At 44.5% G+C, this 20,205-nt stretch overlaps 1 protein-coding gene across 1 annotated transcript; it reads left to right on the top strand.

The window, feature by feature from the left end:
• The first annotated feature begins 1,435 nt into the window (after window positions 1–1,435).
• On the top strand, window positions 1,436–19,065 carry TICRR (TOPBP1 interacting checkpoint and replication regulator). The gene is made up of 22 exons (XM_068410596.1): window positions 1,436–2,092; window positions 2,534–2,819; window positions 3,399–3,640; window positions 3,879–4,122; window positions 4,658–4,790; window positions 5,535–5,677; window positions 6,418–6,630; window positions 7,212–7,360; window positions 8,124–8,218; window positions 8,577–8,670; window positions 8,827–8,906; window positions 9,228–9,470; window positions 10,070–10,166; window positions 10,421–10,493; window positions 11,209–11,349; window positions 11,856–11,946; window positions 12,457–12,518; window positions 13,347–13,502; window positions 14,226–14,383; window positions 14,586–16,881; window positions 18,273–18,386; window positions 18,739–19,065. Exons 1-22 carry the CDS (start codon window positions 1,436–1,438, stop codon window positions 18,855–18,857), a joined length of 5,886 nt encoding a protein of 1,961 aa, XP_068266697.1. The 3' UTR covers window positions 18,858–19,065.
• Window positions 19,066–20,205: the final 1,140 nt, after the last annotated feature.

Here is a 20,205-nt window from a genome sequence, read left to right as displayed (position 1 = left end):
AGCAGGGGCTCAAGCAGCTGGCAGCAATTCCTGCGTCGGGAGCTGCCAGGCTTTGCTGGGAAACTCCACAGTTTGTTTCTGGTCCCAGGTGGACCGTGATAAGGCAGGTTTTGGTCACACTCTGCTAAGTGTCCTCAGCGGGCTGCTGGGAGAGATGCCAGTGGCTGGGCAATGGCAGTGGGAGCATGGTGGGGTTGGCTCTTCTTCAGGGCTTCTACAGGTGAGTGATTTATTTACAAGCAGCATGAGATGTCTCACGGGGCCAAGAGCAATCCCCAGCCAGGAGGGACCCACAGCTCCCTGGGGAGCCCACATCCCCAAGGCCACAGGCTGCCCGCCGCCCTTCCAGCCAGGGAGACCTGGTGTCCTTCCCTTTCTCCTGCACACCCGAGTGGATCAGCCCCTCGTTCCAGCTCATTAAACCCGCTTGCGTTCATAAGTCACCAACGGGTGGTTTATTGCCCACTTGTCTTTGTTGCTTTATAAATACAACTGGCTGCTGGTGACACTGGTTTAGGCTGGGGCATTCAAGCTCTGGAGAGAAGGGTGGCGCGGACATTGGGCAGCTCTGGTCTGCGGGGCTTGCTCTTCCGTTACCCCGTGTGATCCATGCACACGTGGATCGCACCCCGACTGCGGGGTAAGATGTGCTCTGAGACCTGCAGGGAGACGATGCCCAGGGGCAAGGTGGTTGATGACAACGCAGGCTCTTCCTCTTCCACCTTGCCAGCCGCCAGCCCCCGGCCAGGCGCCCCAGCCCTGCACCTCCTCACCCACAGGGGCCCTGGGTTGGCCTTGCCGCCCTCCGGGGAGGCTCAGGGAGGAGGCCAGGCCATGGGGTGATCCCTCCCCCGCGTCTGCAGGGCCTGCTGGGCCGCCGGCGGGGCTCCTGCCTCTGCCTCTCCCGCCCCGGGCTCCCCCAGCCCTCCTCGGTGACGTCACGGCGCTGACATCATCGCGGCGTCACCACCTTTACGCCCATTGAAAAGAGATGAAGGAAATGACGTCACCGCTACGCGCGCCCTGCCGGCTTTAAATTTTAAATTGGCGGCGGCGGCCAATCGGCGCGCTCCGGGGGCCGACCTCGCCTTCTGTGTTCGTCACGGACCCTCGCCAATGGGGTGCCGCGCTGCCCCCGCACGCGCGCCGCGCCCGACCAATCAGTGGAGAGCGGCGCTCGAACCGCCGGCACCGCCCCTCCCTTCCGTCCCCCGCCCGCTGCCAGCGCGGGCGCCGCACTGCGCAGGCGCACCACACCGCGGTCCAATGGGGAGCGAGGACTGGGAGGGGCGGGCGCTCGGCGGCAGCCAATGAGGGCGCGCGAAGCGAAGGCGCCAGCGCTTGTACCGGGTGATGGCGGCGCGTGCGGCCTGAGGGGACCCGGGCGCGCGGGGCGGCTGTTCGGCCGTCGTGAGGCGGCGGGAAGGCGGGCGCCATGGCGTGCTCCCACAGTGTGGTGTTCCTGCTGGACACGGCCAGCCCGGGGCGGCGGGCGCGGCTCCAGCGCGGCGCCCTGCGGCTCCTCAACCACCTGGGCTGCCGCTTCGGCCTGTCCTGCCTCCGCTGGGCCTTCAGGTTCTTCGACTCGCTCGGGGGGCGCGGCGGGGCCTCGCGGGGCGGCGGCTTCCGCCCGCCGGGCCCCTGCGCCTGGGCTCGCTTCGAGGAGGAGCTGGCGGAGCGGTTCGGGGCGCGCGGACCCGCCGCCGTCCTGCCTGGGCCGGCGCCCCGCGCCGCCCTCACCCACAACGGCCTCAAGGAGACGCTCCTCGACTTCCAGTGGGATCGCCCGGAGATCGCGTCCCCCGCCAAGCCGCTCCGCAGAAGCCGGAGAACGGGGCTAGCCGCCGGCGAGCCCCCGGAGAGCCAGGCACCCCCCGAGGGCTTTGTGAACGCCGTCTTCCTCTTCTCCCCTTGCCCCCACTCGCGGAGGGAGCTGCGGCAGTTCGTGTCTGGGAGCGACGCCCCTTCTTCCCCTCTTGAGCCGCCCACGGCTCAGGAGCTGGCGGAGAAGCTCCTGCCCAAGAGCGTCCAGGAGTTGATTGCGGACCAGAAAATCACGCTGTTCTGGGTGGACACTGCCGAGTGGTCTCAGGTAATGAGATTGTACCACAGTACTAGGAGGCCGTCTTCAACGCTACCCCCTCGCATAAGAAGGGAGTGCAGTTTTATGTTGTAGTCTTTGAGTGGTAGGGAAAGGTCCTCAGGTACTGCCAAGTAATCTTGTTCAGCCAGAGACTGAAAACTAAAATAGCAGTTCTCCCCGTGGAGACAGAGATATATCAGCAATTGAGTAACTATACCAGTGTTTATTGATGAGTTTATTGATGGGAAAATACTGGGAATAGTATTTTTTTTATTGGGTTCCTGATAAGGTTAATAAACTCCTTAAAAACACTTGGAAAGTACCGTGTTAAGATGCCCTGTATGTGTTTATGATGCCAGCTTTTCTAAAAGCATGCAATCACTATTTGTTCGGATGGAGGTTATCTCACTGCCAACATTAATTTGAGCCCTCTCTGTTACTTTATTTCAGCTGATTGAATCCCCAGATCATGTTGGATACTGGACAATGTTTGAACTGATCCGACAGACGGGAGGCACCATTTTGCCATCTGAAACCTTAGTGCAATGTTTGAGTCACCACAGGGCAGATCTTGCTTGTGGTTTTCTTGGAGACTCAAGTTCCCCAGTGCCACAGACTGTGCCTTGGACCACACTAATACCATTGGATGCGACTTTGAACTGCTTGTTCTCGAAGCCCTCTATATTTCGAGCAGTATTCCCCCAGCAAGAAGGAACGATGTTTCTCAGTATGCCTGGTAATTAAAAAAAAAAAAAAAAAAAGAAATAGGTGTGCATAGTAATTGTGATCTCTCATGCAGGGTCCTTGATGAGTTTTCCTTGTGAACAGTATGTGTAGAAATAATTTTTGATATTTAAGAGCCTGAGTTTATTAAAAGAAAAGTCTTTTATGTGGTCTAGTTCCTCTGATGTGAGAGCTATTAGCCCATATTTCTGATTTAGTCTCTTTAGTTTTCCATGCTTCCAGAAGTTTGGATGCCTGAAGAGCTCTTTGCTGGTTCCACCTTGTATAAGTGTACGCTATTTTCTTATACATGCTTTGTCTCAGCTTCAGTTTGGCTAAACTAAGAACACAAATAAAAAGTCCCTTCAAACAAAAGCGGAATAGCTTTAAAGCAACATGAAGTGTGCATTGTCTCTTTAGTGATTCCTTCACGAGAGTTTAGGAAGATCAGTTCTGCCATACTCTTAATGGTAGAACTATTCCCAGTTTAATCTCTGAATTTATTTTTCTTGCATTGAAGTTGTCTCTTCATCTAGATGAAAAACCAGTTTTACAAGCTTTAGGACTTTTGCTTTATCTTATCCTTGCACAGGAGGGAAGAAGCAGGAAAGCTGTGCCGTGACCCTGGAACCCCTAGCCATGAGCCAAAGACAACTGCATTGTCCAGTCAATATCTTCCTGAAAGGTAGCCTGACTGGTTGGAACTTGATGCAGGCTGGCCACTTTCTCACAGAGAGCTGGATACTGCAGAGCTCACGGGCTGAGCAGGCAGAGCATAACAGGTCACTGTTTCATCAGCTGTTAAGGAGTCTAGTGACTGAAGAACTGCACATGGTAAATCTTTTCTTTGCCTTAAACTAATATGTATCCTGAAATGAGCGGTGACAAAAGAGGTGACAGTGTGTTGCAAAGACAATAATAGTGCTATTTGCACTGCAAATTACTCATTTGGAGCTAAATTCAGAACATTCTTTAGAAGATTATGTAAATCTATAAACAGTTTGTAAACTATCTGTCCTCCTTAGGTCTGTATTTCTAGATAACGTGAACTTCTCTCTTTTTTTAAATGTAGGTTGCTGAGGTATCTCTATCTAAAACTTGGTGCCCCTGCACTGCTATTTTATCACCGCTTTCTGAGAGCGCTGCAGTTCTGACTATACTCAGTGCTGAGAAGACTTCTGAAGTTCAGCGATGCAACCTTGAAGGAGCTGTAGTGGAGGACTCTTCCCAAGACCATGCTCTTTACCTCCCAGATGTTGTGAATAGTGTGTTGAGTAAAATTAACACATCGGTGGAAGATTCTCTGGCCATGATGGGTAGGTGTCAGGAAATGCAAAACTTACCGTCTTTTGGTCATCTCTAGATCTGATTTGGAGTGAAAAAATCTAAAACTAATGATTTTCTCAGCAAGGAGTCTCATTTTTGTGACTTGTTAATTTTGTCTTGCCTTCTGTGGCTCAGGCCTTGTGATGTGATGCAGAAATCTGCACTGGTGTACCTTTCTGTTTTATTGACAGAGCATTAGTTTCCATTAGCTTGTAGATAAAATGCAGCTACTTGTGCCTGGGGACAAGATTTTTAGAATGAGGTTTCCTAAAATGTGTCACATAGGCCATCCCTGGCCAGTAAAGCCTTTGGGTGTGGCTGCAAGGAGGCTGCTTTTAGCTCACCTGCTTTGTGTTATAATGAATCTTCTTATAAGTCTCCCTACCTGATGTATTTACTATTAAATTGCCCCTCCAGGAGCAAAGGTTTGGAAACCTCTGCTTTAGAGCCTCTGTGAAGGCTGGGACCTTCTGCCACTTCATTTAGTTTCCTTCTAATTTTTTTTTGTGTGTCTGCTCACAGGAGAAGAAACTCCTATGCCAGAGTGGGTCCAACGGGAACTGTCCCATACAGGAGGCTGGCATCCTTCAGTGCTTGAAGCATGGTATGCTTCATCGAATGCTTGTGGAGCAAGCTCAGATCTGATGGAGTCCTTCAGGTATTTTTCTGAAACACATCTCTGAGTAATAGTCAAGGATTTCTGCTTCCTCTTAAGGGAGTATGGCTGTAGCGTTGCTCAGAGTTCTAGAATTAAATGCTCCTCTTAGTGCTTTTATTTATACTCTCAGTTTACAGTGTGCTTTTGCTTCATTATGTCTTGGTGTATAGACAAAAGGAACTGGGAACAGGATGTTTGGGTAGCAGTTTGCGGGGATTAAGATCTTGACAGTTTCAGGAGTGATATGGGTGACTTAAAATGACTTAAGCTACTTGGGGAAATGTCAGACTTCTTATGGTACGATAAGATCCACTGCAAAATACTGAAGATAGTGGTTGTGTTATCACAGTCGGTATTTAGTAGGAATGAAGAAGTCTGCTTTCTTCAAAGAGCTTGCTGAGTGAAACATAAAAATGCCTAATGCAGGGTAGCTTAGATAGCACAAAGCTGCTCATATAGTTCGGTGGCGTGGGTCAGTGGCACATCCGTTGTACATCAGGCAACTCTTGTTACGCTTGTTTCCGACTTGGTGTGACCCTTTTAAGAGGGTGGTTTGGGTTTTCTGTATCTTTTAAGTAAGAGTTGTGGGGAGCAGGCATTGGAAGAGTACTAGCATGCGTTACTTGCACTATATTGCTACTGACTGGCACCTAGAAAAACCTGGTTCCTGTCCACTGGGAACAAGGGATATGCCTCCCACTCCCATCTTTTTTGATAACTGTATTGAATGGCTCTTTTGTATAGGCTGCTGCAGGTTCCTTGTGCTAGCGGGAAGGATGATGCAGACCAATCTGAAGCAGAACTCTCAGAAAGTCTATCTGAGCTGTATCAGAGAAAATTCAGTGAAGCATCTGCTGCAGCTGGACCAGGAAATAACAAAAAAAGACGTATGTATAGTTTGGGGTTATATGTGCATGTTAAAGCTGATAAAGATTTCTCAGCAGGCCTTTTTAGTGCATGAACCCTAGAGTTTTGTACTCTCCTGAGTAGTCGTATGCTTTAGTGGTTTTTTTTTTATTTAAAGACAGCATCATTTACACATTAATATTAGGATTGTCCTTTAGTACAACCCAAATAAGTCTTTAATTCAAGGCTACGCAGTGACTGACAACTGTTAAAAAGCAGCATGCAGACCTCTGCAGTTTCACTACTTGTTGAAAAAGGGATCGCTCCAACTACTAGTAAATATTGCAGCCTCTCAACTTTGTTCTAATTTGGAGAAATAAAACACTTTCTAGAAGAGTTTAATCATTGCATTTCTGTACATTAGCCACAGTGGCATATATCCTGACCTGGTGTATCCCTAAGTCTTGCTCTGTCAGCTATTTCTATTTCTGTGACACAAGATTGCTTACTATATATGTAAGTTCTCATTATGCTTATATAAGTTCTTATGCAGAGCAAGAGTTTTCACATGCTTTTTACTTAGAGAAGCAGCTGCCTGCTATGCTGCCTGTACATTTATTTGATGGAGAAATACAAACATTTTGGACCATTTTTTTTTTTCCACTGGAAGGTTGCTAATCTCACTTGACAGTAACACAGAATTCAGTATTACGCTCTACCTTGGGTGGAGTTCCTGCCCCAGTGTGTCTGATGGTAGAACTCCCTTTTTGTGGTGTTACAGGTGGGGTTCCCCGAACTCCAGTTAGGCAGAAGATGAAGACCATGTCCAGATCCCTGCAGATGCTGAACGTAGCAAGACTGAATGTAAAAGCTCAGAAGTTTCAACCTGATGGTGCGCCACCAACAGTGAATGAGAAGGTTCCACAAAAGCTTTCAGCAAAAAGATTGGATGAAAAGGTGGAAGAAAAAGAAAAGGCACTTAAAATATCAATAGGTGTGTGTTCAGTTATCAGTCCTGATATTTGTAGGAGGTCATATGGGATTTTTATGGAAGGGAGAGGGAAGGATAATAATGGAGTATTAGGTGCTGGGGAGCAGATCAGTGTTTGGGTTTCTGTATGTTCAACTTGGTTGTTATTTTTTTCCACCCTTCTCCCAGTTTCTATAAATGTTTACAACCTAGTGTTACAGATACTTCTGGGGTTAGTTTCCTGCCCTGTGCCCATATGAAAAAAGCAATAAGGAACTTTTTTCTTTCGAAAAGTAGAGGGAAGCACCCATCCAGGTGTAACTGGAAATTTAGTCCTATTTACTAATTATGCAGAAATAAAGAGCATTTCTTGACTGCTCCAGTAGCCTGAAAGCTTGCTAATCTACTTGGAACTAAGCTTATCATTTGTCATGGGTCTGGACTGAGGACTACTTCTGTTAGTGTTCTGTGGTCTGGATGTGCCTTTGCTGGTGAAAGTATCTTTTTGATGACCTCCTCTGTTCCCCTCTTCAGCTGGAATGAGTGTTTTATCAGTAAGGTGTGGTGAACAGGCATTTAGTGAACTTAGACCATTTCCCTTGCAGACTTCAAAACTGAGGAGGAACTGCAGTCTCATTTAGTTGCAAGCTACCAGAAGGTTATTGCTGAGGGAGTTCTTTCGTCTGTGTGTGCCCAGAATATGATCATGGCCATTAAAAGGTTCTTGAAAGTACAAGATGCCAAAGAGAAAGAGGTAGGTAAGAGCATGTGGGCAGGGTTGTTACTGATCTGGAAATGAAAGTTTTTGCTATTTCAGGTTACCTTTTCCTTCATCTTGCCTGAAGTTTTTATGCGCAGTTGCACGTAGTCAAAACCACAACCACTAACTAACTTCTGTCTGTGCCAACTCAATAGTGAAGAACTGTAGGTGGTTGTAGAGAATGTAGCAAAACCCACTTCAGTTATCAGTTTACATCTCTGCTAAAGATTGCAACAGATAGCTTTTTCCTTTATATTGACCTTATTCTGAATTCTAGTTTCACTTATCCAAACATAGTTTTTTAAAAAATAAATTCTTGCAAACTATTTTAAAAAAGGTGCATTTTCTGTTTGTGCTTTACAAGGCAAAACTAGGCCTACAGCTTCTTCAGGAAAGAGAAATAGTTCAAGGTATTTCTTACTAAGTCTATAGTGTTAAAGATTGTAACTCACTGAAACCAAAATTGGTAAACTTGTGAATAATTGGAAAAAATACTGCGAAAGACAAATCTAGAGTTACTGAAGAAGGCTTGAAGCTGCAAGTGATGTTCTCTGATTTCAAGTTACAAGTTGTTCTGTGTCTCATATCGTTGTGACTTTGCTACTGAAAGAAAAAGAGAATTCCTTTCCTTGAAAGAGAGGAAAAAAATTGAGCCATTCCCAAAAGAATGGGTCAGGAGAGGAGGGGGGGAGGCAAAACCTTTTCTGCGGACAGGGAAGAGACTTGAAGTTTTTGCTGTAATTATGCATCTCTGCAGGTGGCCTGTGTGGAAAGAGTCAGAAACCATCTCCTGAAGACCAGCAAAATGCTCAGACAACAGCATGGCTCACAGAAGGAGACCAAAGTCAGAGAGTATGAGACACTCTGTTTACTTAACTTCTGAGATACTGTGGGGTTGGTTAGCAGTTTTTAATGGTGGCTTTTTTTGTACAAGTGGATAAGTATTTACATGGGGTAAATATTTCAAGGACAATATATGGTCAAATTAAAAACATTTCATTAAATGCAAATATACATATGCTGTGTGATAAGCATTGCAGCCTATATCTGAAAAGAGGCATCTCCCCTGCCACCAAAATGAAATGCTAATGAAATTATGGCTGTCAAAAGGAGCCACTTCCCCTCCCATTGCTTTTTTGAGCATAACTTTTGCAGTAAATATGGTGTTTCAAACAGAAAAAAGGCAGTGAATGACTGGTTGTCTTCTTAGGTGCCGACTTCAGGTATTTTTGCGCCTTGAGTTATGTCTTCAGTGCCCTTCACTGCAAAGCAACACTGACAAAATGGAGCAGCTGTTAGAAGAGGCAAGTAAATTATAGACCACATACTGGAAATGCAGACCTGGAACCTGTCGTTTTCCCATGATTTTACTGTAACCATTTTATATTCCTTGCTAAAAAAGTCTAGTGTTGGAACTGTCACCAGCTTAATCAGCTTTCCCACTTGACTTTCTCTTCCAGATGACAGATATGCTGCGCATTTTATGTCTGACTGAAGACCCAGGGTATCTTACAAAATTTCTAGAGGAAATATTAGAATTGTAAGTTCTTTGGAATGATTTAAGCATTACTGGGGCCTGTGGTTTTGGTTGGATATCTTCTATGAGTAAACTGCAATCTACAGCTTTCACTTACTGCATCTTTGTAACTTTTAGTTTAGGTATGTTCTGCTTGTTACACTTGTATCTTGAGTAAAGAAAAAGTAGCTGGTAACAAGTAAACTAATGAAAACCCAGTTGATTTTTCAGTTGGATTTTTTCAGTTGACACTTAAGAACAAAAATTTAGTTCAAACCTTGGGACTGAAATGTTGACATTTTTGTGTGGCATTGTATTTAATGTGCATTCTCTCTGATGCTCTAGGTATATGAATTCTATACCAAAGACCCTTGGAGATATTTACTATGGTCTTGGTACACAAATACCCTCGAAGCTGGCATCTGTTCTGCCTTCAGACTTCTTCAGTGATGACTCTGTGACTCTGGACAGCAAATCTCCAGGCCTTCCACCGTCTTTATCATCTGCCTTAACTCCCAGCACTGTTCGCATACGCACTGAGAGTGATCATCTGGAGGAGCTGCGCACCAGATCTGCCAGAAAGAGAAGGTAATAATTCCAAATAGGAGGCAGCTTGTTGCAGCCTGGGCTCTGGCTGAGGCGTTATTTAAACTACAGCTCAGTCATCTTTGTTTCTGTTGCTGGATAGCTACTTTGGGGCAAGCTGACACCTGCTGATAGCTCTGCAAGCCTCAGAAATATTAAGGGCCCCCATTGTTCATTTTAACTTACCACTGTTGACTATATGAAAGTGTAATCTTGATTCTGTATGTGTGACTTATGCACAAGTAGAGTTCATGAGCATCTCCCATGAAGGGAAGAGGATGTTCTGCTGTGCAGTAGGTGACCCTATATTGTTAAAGTTAAAACTGCAATTTAATGTAGACCTCTGTGTTGGGGATCCTGTGTATGTTTTACCAAATTGTGAAATGAGTTTTAATACCAACCTTAAAGTGAGGTATAGCTATTTATATTGCAAATCATCTTTCAATGTTGTAACCTAGGTGAGGTACCAATGCAAAGAATTTGCAATCTGAATTTAGGTAAAGACGTCCTATCTCTAGAGTCAAACACAAGTTGAGTTGTCATTAGGTTGATATCTACACTTCTGATCTTATTTTAACTTAGTCTTTGTATACTTTCTAAAGGAATAATGTGTTAGCCAGACACAGGAGCATGACAGAAGCACCACAGAACTTGCGGCAAATTGAGATTCCCAAGATAGCCAAGAATCCCATCAGAAAGGTAAAAATCTTACAAAAGGATTGTGCGTGGGTTGCTTCTGCAGGGGTGCAGCAACGTTGTGAAGTGACACTTGAGTGCAAAAACTCTTGCTCTGTATTCACTTGGTAAGTATGCCCTGTATCAGTTGTACAGAGATCAAAATCGTTCTGAAGGAGAAATTGAAATAATGTGGGGTTCAGAGCTTACACTTAATATCCATAATAGTTAAACATAACATTAAACTACTGGTGAGGCTAATTTCTTTTTTGTTTCAGGAGAACTCACGTTCTTACCCTGCCTCTGAGAAGTCCCAACAAATGCCCTTGTTGCAAAAAGCAGCAGTGCAAGGTATATTGACTTCTAGCTTTTCCATGGAAAGGTGCATCTTCAGCACATGTTCTCCCTGTAAATTTTAGTGAGCTGTGATGAAATTATGCTGAAGTATGCTGGAAACCTGAGGGAAGTTTTGCTGAATTCTGCAAAAACTCTGAGGAAAAAATAATCTCTATATTCTGTATGTGCTCACATGCAAAAAACCTGGATCATTTATCCTGCAAAGAAAATCTTTCAATTCTTCCTTGAATCTTGCAATTATTTCCATCTTTTCTGTCCTGAAAAAAAAAAAAGTGAGGACAGGAATGACCTCTTATATCTGGAAACAGGATGTCTCTCTGCAAAATACTTAAAACTCGATCCCACCTGCATTCTCTGAGCCTACATGTGCTTCAGTTGAGATTTTATATCTCACTTATTGTTACTCCAACTGGGACACTGACTGGCTGCTTTTTCTGCTATGGCATCTGCTTGTAGCTCATTGCTGGAATAATGCAAATAATGCAAATTTGTAAGAAGTCCAGGATGAATTTAGAGGAGGACATGTTCCCATAGCAGAAAAACAATTTTTCAATGCTTTTTGCCCTTTAAAAAGTTGTTTTTTTACACTGGTCTGTGATGATCCCATCTGCAGTGGCCTGACAAAATTATCTTTCTGTAATATTTTTCTTTTTTCCCCCCCTTTTCTTCCTTTTAATCTGATCGTTTCTTGCTTTGTCTTGCATCACAGAGGTTACAAAGGTAAGGAGGAACCTCTTCAATGAAGAGATACTTTCACCGTCAAAGAGGTCTATGAAGAAGATGCCTAGAAGCCAGTCAGTATCTGCTGTGGAAGGTCTAAGATACAAATGCACTGATGAAGGCACTAAAGGTAGGATATGACTTGCACATGTAGGATTGATGCAGAAGAGCTTTTGCTAAAATTCCTATTTGTGTGTCCTCAGTTCTGTGAAACAACTAATAATGCTATGTTTTTAATGAAGGAGAAAATATTTTAGATCGGTGCTGCAGTGTTTGGATAGTGAATAGGACGTTATTGAAACAGGAACCTATTTTTTACTGAACTCTCTATGCCTCATAAAGAAAACAAGTGTTAAAAATGTTTGGTTAAAAAAGGATCTGTGAATGAAAGGTGAAGTATAAAACTATCTCAGTAGGTTCATTGTCTGAAACAGACAGTACTACTAATAAATAATATTGAAGGAGTAGGAAGGGGGTGTAGATACTGGCCTCTGAAATATATGATGATAGCTTATGAGTGCACAATGATACCATATTGGCTGTCATTCTTAAACTGAAGCCTGTACAAAACTATTTATTTATTTGTCCTAACTGCTTTATAACTGTGCAGCATTATAGCTCTTGCTTGATTTTTAGATCATCGGAAGTTACTGACCAAGAGAGTTGCAGAAACACCAATACATAAACAGGTCTCCAGGAGACTACTACACAAACAGATCAAAGGCCGGTGAGTAAGTTATTCCCAAATTTCTTCAGTAAGTACTGGATACTTAATTAGCGGCTGTGAGCACAAGAACCAGATACCTTCTTTGTGGTCAAAGTGTCACCTTCACCTATGGCAGCAAGAGAACCAGTGGTGGCTAAGAATGGGGAAAGATGCTGTTTGTTTCATTGTGTAAGTCAGGGTACTTTAATTCCTGCAGCAAACTGCTGTTAAGGTTTAGTTGCTGCTTCAAGGGCTTCTGAAGAAAAGGCCTGTGCTGTAATTTGTGGAGTCCAGGCTGAAATTTAGCATTTATCTCCATGTAGAACTGTTACCTGTACCACAGCTAGAAAGTTACCCATACTCAATCAAATGTTAATAGGAGGCAAAGCGCTTACTAATACCTCACTTAGAGTAGCCAACAAAGCACTATATTGTTGTAGAATAGAGTATTGCTTTTCAGTCTTTATGGTAAGTTCTATTTTTGTGAATGTGAACAGTATGCTAAGTCCAAAGTGTTTGCTGTTTCTCAAGGTCTTCTGATCCAGGTTGTGACACTGGTGTTGTAGAAGAGTCTCCAGAGAAGGCTACGAATGGTAAGCACTAATTTTTTTTTTAATTGAAGGTGTTTGTTTTTGCTGTGTCATAGCTCACAAGATGAGTATGCCTCAATTTAGGTAATTCATTAATAGTCAGTACAAAAGTATTGTGCTCTTTTCTTGGTGGAGTTCAGCCTCCTCTGACAGAACCACTTGCTGCTCACTGCTCTGACAGCACTGTATAGTAGAAGTTAAGGAAGGAAGGTAGACAGTAACTCTTTTAAATGAAAATACATGAAGGACTTTGAGGGTGAACAAGATTCTGAGCTGCTCTAATTACTGTCGAACCAGCACATGCAGGGTTTTTTTAATGTAACTTAAACATGTTGTGCTGTGACCCTAACATTGCTCTGATTTCTACTGTAACAGATAGCCACCTGGCTCTGTGGAGTGTCTCTGTTATGTTGGCTACTGCTGTTTCTTACCCCCAGGAAGGAAGAAGAAAACAGCATGGCTGGGCAAGCAGGAAGATGAAATCACTAGTAAAAAGAGACAGGGGAATTAACTAATCATGTAACCTGGATGTAACTTGAATTGAACATGGCTTTTCTAGCATTTCTTTCTGTATAGTTGTTAGAGAGGGATGACAGTAATCGTGATGTAGAGGGGGGCATCATGATTTGGAAGGAGATTTGTATGCATTAATATTCCAAATCCCCAAGAAAGTTGAAGCTTTCTTCTTCGCACACTTGCCTCCCTACATGAGATAGCTGTATGGCAGTTTCTTCTTAGAGTGTGTTCTTTTCAGTTATGAACTATTCCTGAATATGTCCCCATTGTTGAGGGAGAAAGAAGGCTCAATCTCCAATATCCTTACCTTTTCAGAAGCAGGTTTGAGAAGAAGCCCACGCATCAAACAGCTGTCTCTGAATAGGACCTGCTCTGGTGTTTTCTATTCCACTACACAGCCCAGCTCACAAAATTCACAGCAAGTTCATCAGAGACAAGAGGAGGAGAGCTGTATGCTGCAGGATGTAGAAGGTACTGAATGGTATTTGAGCAAGCTGATACTCCTGATCTGAAAAGCTGGCATGGATGGCTCTAAGTTTGGTTTGATTTGGCTCTACAAGAGACTGTAAGAAGCTAAGAGCTATTGTGGTGTATCTTCTGTAGACAGAAATTCATCCCCAGTAATTATTTTTGAATTGGGAATCTGCATTTGGAGGATGGTAAGGCAGCTATTTCTATGATGAACACGCTGCCAACTTAAGAAACCAGGCAGGCCCATCTAACAGAATACCACTGATTGCCAGTCTGCATTCCTTAAATGCAGTGAAATCCCTGTAAAATATAGGACAGAAATCCTAAAGCTACTTTCAGTCTGCTCTGTGGCAGCATAAAGCAGTGGCTGATGGGATCTTTGCTGGCTTTTTCAGTAGGATTATCAGATATAAATGTTGACATTTAGTTCTTTGTATTATACTTACTAGTCATGAATGAGAACTTTCTTAAGCTACAAGCTATAAATAGAATAAGAGGCTGAACTATTTTGTACTTTTCCACTAGAGCACTTTCTACAGATGGATATTGGTTTCATATAGGGAAATAACAGTAATTCTTGTGAAGCTTTAACATTTGGCTAGAAAAGAACATGCTAGGGCTATAGGCTTTGTATGCTACTTGTCCGTACATCTGAAGTGATTGAGACTATTGTTCGTGGCAGGTTACTTGGTGTTAGTTGAATTGTACTGTTCCACTTTATAGGCATTAAGCAGCATTCAGAGAGCCCCACTGTCCAGACTCCCAAGAGGTTTTTCTTTGGTGCAGTCATTGACACGTGTAGCTCTGCAGTGAAGCCTTCACCTGGAAGGAGGAGAACAAGAAAAGATTCCTCACACTTAGAGGAGCTGCCTGCCTGTCAGGTAGAAACACTTACCTCTCTCTTTCTTCCCATCCTCTTTTTCTTTTCATGTTTAGTGAGACCTACACATCTTAAATTTAGTGTTTCTGTTAAGTCTAATCAAATGAGTTTTGTGTGTTAAATATTGAGAAGTAAATATCAAGAGGAGTAGATAATACTGCTGGAACAGAACAAGCATGATTCTTTATCTTTTCCCCCTGCAGACTCCTAGAAAAACACCTCGTAAATTTGCTCAGAAGCCACTGAATTCTGCCAGTAAGCTACCAAGGAGATCACCTCGCCTTCTCCACAGGACACCACAGAAGCTGGAGAGGACTCCTGGCAAAAGTCCGGCTGCTAAGCAGACTGTAGCTAAGTGTTTGGGAAAGTACTTTTCACATCCCGTACAAAGGGTCAAGTCACCATCTGCGTTAACTGAAAGTAAGAGGGTTCACTTACTGCAAGAAACTTCTAAGGATTGTTCTCCAGCAGAAAGACTCCCTCCTCCTTGCAAAGAGGCTGGCTTACAAATACCAGAACATGAAGGGTTTGCAGTGCTCAATGCCTCATTATTATCTCTGACAGATTCAAATCCAGCTGCTTTTCCCCCCTCTGCCATCCAGGAAAGATGTTTTACAGAACTGCAAACTCTAAGACGTTCCTCGAGATACCTTTCAAAATTAGCATCTCCAGTTAGTACTCGGAGGCGAATCCTCACAAAGGAAATCCAGGTGCAGTCGGATCTGTTATCTCGAGCAACTGAAAGTACTCCCAGGAAACCTGAAGATCCAGGTTCAAAAGTATGTACCAGCCCACAGAGTGCAGAAATATTGCAGCTCGCTGTGAGGCTAGAGCCTCCCTTCGGTTCTTCTCCCTGTGAAAGTTCCATGAACGCTGTGGCAATCTGCTCTCCTTCCCATATGCAGGCTAGGGAGTCTGACTGGGAACTTGCTGCATCTAAATCATCTTTTCAAAAATCTCCAGGTATTACTGGCACTTCACTGAGGTCCCTGCTTCACACATCCAAGCAGGTCAAATGTGAACCAAATTCTGGAGGAGAGAACCTCACACTTGCACATGCAACACCTTCTAAAAATAAGGACAATCATCATGATAGTGGTGGTAACTCTTCTGTAGAAAGCCTCCATTTTTGTCAGTCCCAAGGTACTGAAAATACCCCTGTATTGGAGAAAAATAAACAGATGGAGAAGACTTTTGAGACACTACATCCAAGAGAGGACTCAGAAAACTTGGAAAAGCATTTTTCTCCAAAGCCTTCTGCTGGAGGGCAGGTACATATACAGAATGCTGAGATGGAGTGTGAGCAATTGGTTAAGGAGGGGAGCTCCAGTGCAAACACCTGTGAGTCCTTCCTAAGTGGTTCTCAAACAGTTAGTGAATGCTTGGAACCAAGAACTCTGCTGAGAGAAGAATATACAGGGCTGAAGGTTCCAAGTCTTAAGAGAGACTCCAGATTTGCCCCGAATACTTCACCTCCTATGCCAAAGTCTGCTCCTGCCTATTCTTTACGCTGCACTGCAGACAGGAGACAGCGAGAGGCTGCAGCACGGATGGGAAATCCTCAACTTCTAGCCAAGTTCTCTACTCCTAAAAGTCGTTGCAAACTGTCTTCTGCTAGCCCACCGACTTACGAAGTTGAACTTGAAATGCAAGCTTCAGGCCTGCCCAAACTTCGCATTAAGAAAATTGGCTCTTGCTCATCATTGGAAGTTCAACCTGAAGCAAGTGCCAGCAAACCCAAGGGAGGAGAAAGCCCCTTTGGCGATCTTGCTATGACCTGGTGTAGCAAGCACCCGGGAAAACTAGCAGCTGCCTGTGTTTCACCGTCCTGCTTTCGCTCTTTCCACAGTACACCTGGGAAAAGCGGAGGACAGACCTACATATGCCAGTCATACACCCCAACAAGCTGTGCCTCTAATGCCACCTCTCCATCCCCCTTAGAAGCAGGAGTACCCCGGACGCCTTCTCCAAAGCAGAAGGGGAAAACTACCCCTGATGCTATCAATGACTGGCCTCGGAGAAAGAGAGCAGCAGGCAGCACTGCTAATGCTTGCTGGGGTCAAAGTGAGAAGAATGCTGATGAACAGAAGAGAATGTCAACAGGCAGAGGAGAGATGAAGATCTCGGAGCATTACAGCAGCAAAGTAACAAATATTCTTGGGGAATTTGAACTGGAAGGTATTTACAGGCTCCAGGATCAGGCATCTCCTAGTGACTCTGAACCCAGGGCTGATGAGGACTCTGCCGTGGGAACTTTTGGCTTGAAATCTCGGAAGCGGGTCTTTACCTATCTGTCGCCAGAAAAGGAGGAGAATCATGATCCCAAGAGATCTTGCACTGATAGGTACAACTCGGATGTTACTGGCTTTTCCACAGATGAGGGCAACAGAAGCAAATCAAGGATGGGCCCTGTACTTCTGGAGAAACCAGGACCGTGTGCGCTCATAACTCCTGAGCGGCACAGCTGTGCAGGGGATGATGATGTCTTCCTTTTGTCAGGTAATTAAGTGGCACGAGTGACACTCCATTGAAATTCAGAGATGGTTAAAAATGTGGGGTAGACAAAAACAAGAACAAAACTGTTTTCTCTCTGACTATCTGAGGGAGAGTGAGGTGTGGGGGGGAATGGGTAGTAAATGACATGGAAGTTAATTATGTGGAGAGGCAGGTTAGATGTGAGGAGTTAATCCATGGAGTATTAATGATGGCAGAGATCAGAGAAACGTGAAAGAGCAGGAGGCTAAAGGAATTAAAAGGAAAGTTTGAGAGCTTGGGGAGGGAGGATCACAATTACTTCCAACTGCTATCTTGTAAATAATGAGAACTCAAGAGTGAATAAAGGTGGTGTAAGGTAACTACACTGCACAGAGTGGAATGCAGACTGTGACTTGAGGGAAGTGATAGCTATTCTGTTGCAATACATGTTGAAATTAGACCCGGTGATTTATGTGAGTCTGTGTTGACACCACTAGCTATTTCTGCCCAGCATCCAGCACTGAAGTTAACGGTCTTAAGTCTAAAGCTTGGCTGCTTTAGTATAGACTGGAGCCTTGAGGAGGTTAGTCCTGTGGATGTTGGTATTTATTGAAGCCCCAGTTCTGTCTGCCTGTGGTGGTGGGCCCATTGAAAGTGAGTATCAGAAACGATTGCCTGGCTAGCAGTCACATTGTATCGGTAGGTATTTAAGCTTAAACTACCTCTTTGCTTTTGCTGTGGGTACAGATGATTCGACTGACCTTGGTGAAACAAGGTGTCTCAGCTCTGTAAGCAAGGCCTTGTGAATTTCAAATACTTAATCAGGTATTGTGCCAGAAATTACATGTTACAGGGGACTATGGGAGGTGTTGTTCTACAGTCACTGCATGCCCTGAAGCATTAAGCTTCAGTGTCCGTTTCCTCTTGCAAGGAAAGGTTTGTATACAGAGGTAGTGTCTTATTCATTTAACAGGTACCTCTGAGAAAAATGGACAAACTTTAAAGCAACATTAGTCCGTATTCAGGACATGAAATAATAGCAGTATTTAGCCTTAAGCTGGTCCTGTAAGAGACTTTCTATACCTACAGACCTTGTTTTTGTGTTTACAGACCATCATGGTTATAACAGTTTTCTTCCAGGACATGTGAGTTAACTGAAGAGTAACTATGTTTAATACAAGTGAAGTGCTTTTCTACTAAACCACTTAAGAAAATCAAATGTGCTAAGAGCGAATTCCAGATTGCTGGTTACCTTTCTTGATGCCAGAAACCCGCTGTGCCAGCCTAGATTTTGTCTCAGATAAAGTATCACTTGTACTGATGGAGGTTTTGAGGTAGAATAAAGGCTCTGTATGAGACTTAACAGAAAGCGCTTTTGCGTTGTCACTTTGCAGCATCTCACTGTGCTTCTCCAGGCTCAACTCCACCACTGAAGAGTGCGCTCTCTGCTAGCAGCCTTCTAGCACTGACCCAGTCTCCGCTGCTGTGCCAGGGACAGACACCGCCTTCTCGGAGAAAGCATGTTCAAGGTAACCACCCGTGCTGTAAGGAAAGGCTGGGCTCGAGCAGATTAGGCGTGCTCTCTGCTTGCCTGCAACTAAACGAGAACAAAAGCACACCGTGCTAGGGATTGGTCTTTGTGCAGAAAGCCTGGGGCTGTATCTGCCACTTCTGAATTCAGTGTCTCCATCTCACATGCTTCCAAGAAACTTGGCATGAACTGGGAAGCTTGGAATGGAGAGGAGGTAGCAATGGAGAAAGAGTAGCTTAGTAGGAAATGCAGCTTACTGTTCTTGTTGTTTCCAGTTGGTATTTGGCTTCTTGGAGTCACCAGTAAACTTTGCCAAACTGTGGCTTTAATTTATTCTTTCTCTTTTGTAGAAGAGGAATCTGATGCCTTCCAAAATACTGCCAACCAGGAGCTGTCTCCGTTCCACATCATGGCTTCCAGGAAGCGTCCCCTTAGCAGGACTTACTCACGGAAAAAGCTGCTCAGCTGAAGAAGCTTGGAGCCAGAACAATATGGGAAATTATGCATTATCCCGGCTGTACAACGTGGTTTTTAACAAGGACCTTATATTTGGCGCTGAAGCAGCGCTCTCTTGATAAGAGACTGGATGCAAGCATATTACAGTGGAAATAAGGACCACTCTAGAAGTTTGGGGTTTTTTAACCTCAGTTACAGCATCTCTCCATCCATTTAAAGCCTAGCTCGGTCTTTCTGGCCCTTCTGCGTGTGGTAGCAGAGTTCTGCAGTGGTTTGATTCTGCCAGGCACAGAGGGAGAACTGTCACTTCTCTACAGCTTTCTTGTAAAATAAACTAATGTGAATTTTCATTGTGTCACTTAATCAGAAATCTGTCTTGGGCCCAAGTGATGGGTGAGGGGTTGGGGCTGCAGGAAAAAGCTGCATACTCCTGCTGTGTGTCTTGTCCTGACACTAACTGGATCCCTCTGTTAGCTGCATCCAGTTTGCCACAGCTTAGTGGGGAAAATAACGAGCAGATTAACTCTAGTTTGAGTAAATTACTCAGGAATACAAATGCCAACAGAGTACAGGGAAGGGGGAAGATAACTTAGCTGGGACCAGGGAAGGCGAGGAGTTTGATTCTCCCTCTTTGTAGATCACGAATGGTTGGGTGTATCTGCTCCTGGCCACTGCTTGGTAAGCAGGTGCTGATGGAGTAACTTCCTTGTCCTTTTCTGCAAACTTGCAGTGAACTAGAGGGAACTGGCTGGGGAAACCTCCTTGAGAGGTAAAACTTGATGGAATAACTGGAGATGACAGTTCAAAGACTACTCTTTACCAAACTGAGTCACTGATTAGTGACTTAGTTGCCTGTGAAACATGTGCTTGCATTTGCACCCCATGAAGACAGCAGGAGCTGTGAGTCAGTGCCTGAGACATAGCCTACAAGGGGCTGAAGCTGTGCGTTACCTTGGAAGGGCTGCGTTTTCCCTTTAGGACAGCAATCTGTTTGTGCATGGCAGACTATCAGGGAAGTCTCCCCCCTGTGTCTAGTGAATGCACAGGAAGCAGAGCTATGGAGAGAGCGTGAGGTCATCCTGAAACCAGGCATGGTAATGCCGAAGTTTGTTGCATGGCTTTGAGGGGCTAGATGGTATTGAATGGAAGTTGTTTCCTGGAAGCACTGTTTGTTGCAGGAAAGCTGACTGTTTCCCTCTGCTAAGAGAGGAGGAATGGTGTGCTTACCAGTGATTGTTTTGCTTGTGGGAGAGATGCACCTGCTTTGAGGATGTGGATTGATACACAAGCATGGGGCTTCAAGACTACTACTTCTGAGTAGGATGGATTCTTCTTTTCTCTGCTGAAGATGTTTGTTTTCA

This window comes from Nyctibius grandis, chromosome 11 (genome assembly GCF_013368605.1).
Source record: "Nyctibius grandis isolate bNycGra1 chromosome 11, bNycGra1.pri, whole genome shotgun sequence".
Taxonomy (NCBI): domain Eukaryota; kingdom Metazoa; phylum Chordata; class Aves; order Nyctibiiformes; family Nyctibiidae; genus Nyctibius; species Nyctibius grandis.
Note: the sequence above shows the minus strand (reverse complement) of the source record. Positions and strands in the feature narration are given on the sequence as shown.

Excerpts from the sequence above, each read along its gene's own strand:
- TICRR (XM_068410596.1), top strand. The coding sequence starts at position 1,436 with ATGGCGTGCTCCCACAGTGTGGTGTTCCTGCTGGACACGGCCAGCCCG. Across the intron at positions 8,671-8,826 it reads TGGAGCAGCTGTTAGAAGAG|ATGACAGATATGCTGCGCAT; the intron begins GCAAGTAAATTA and ends TTTCTCTTCCAG. Across the intron at positions 8,907-9,227 it reads CTAGAGGAAATATTAGAATT|GTATATGAATTCTATACCAA; the intron begins GTAAGTTCTTTG and ends CTGATGCTCTAG.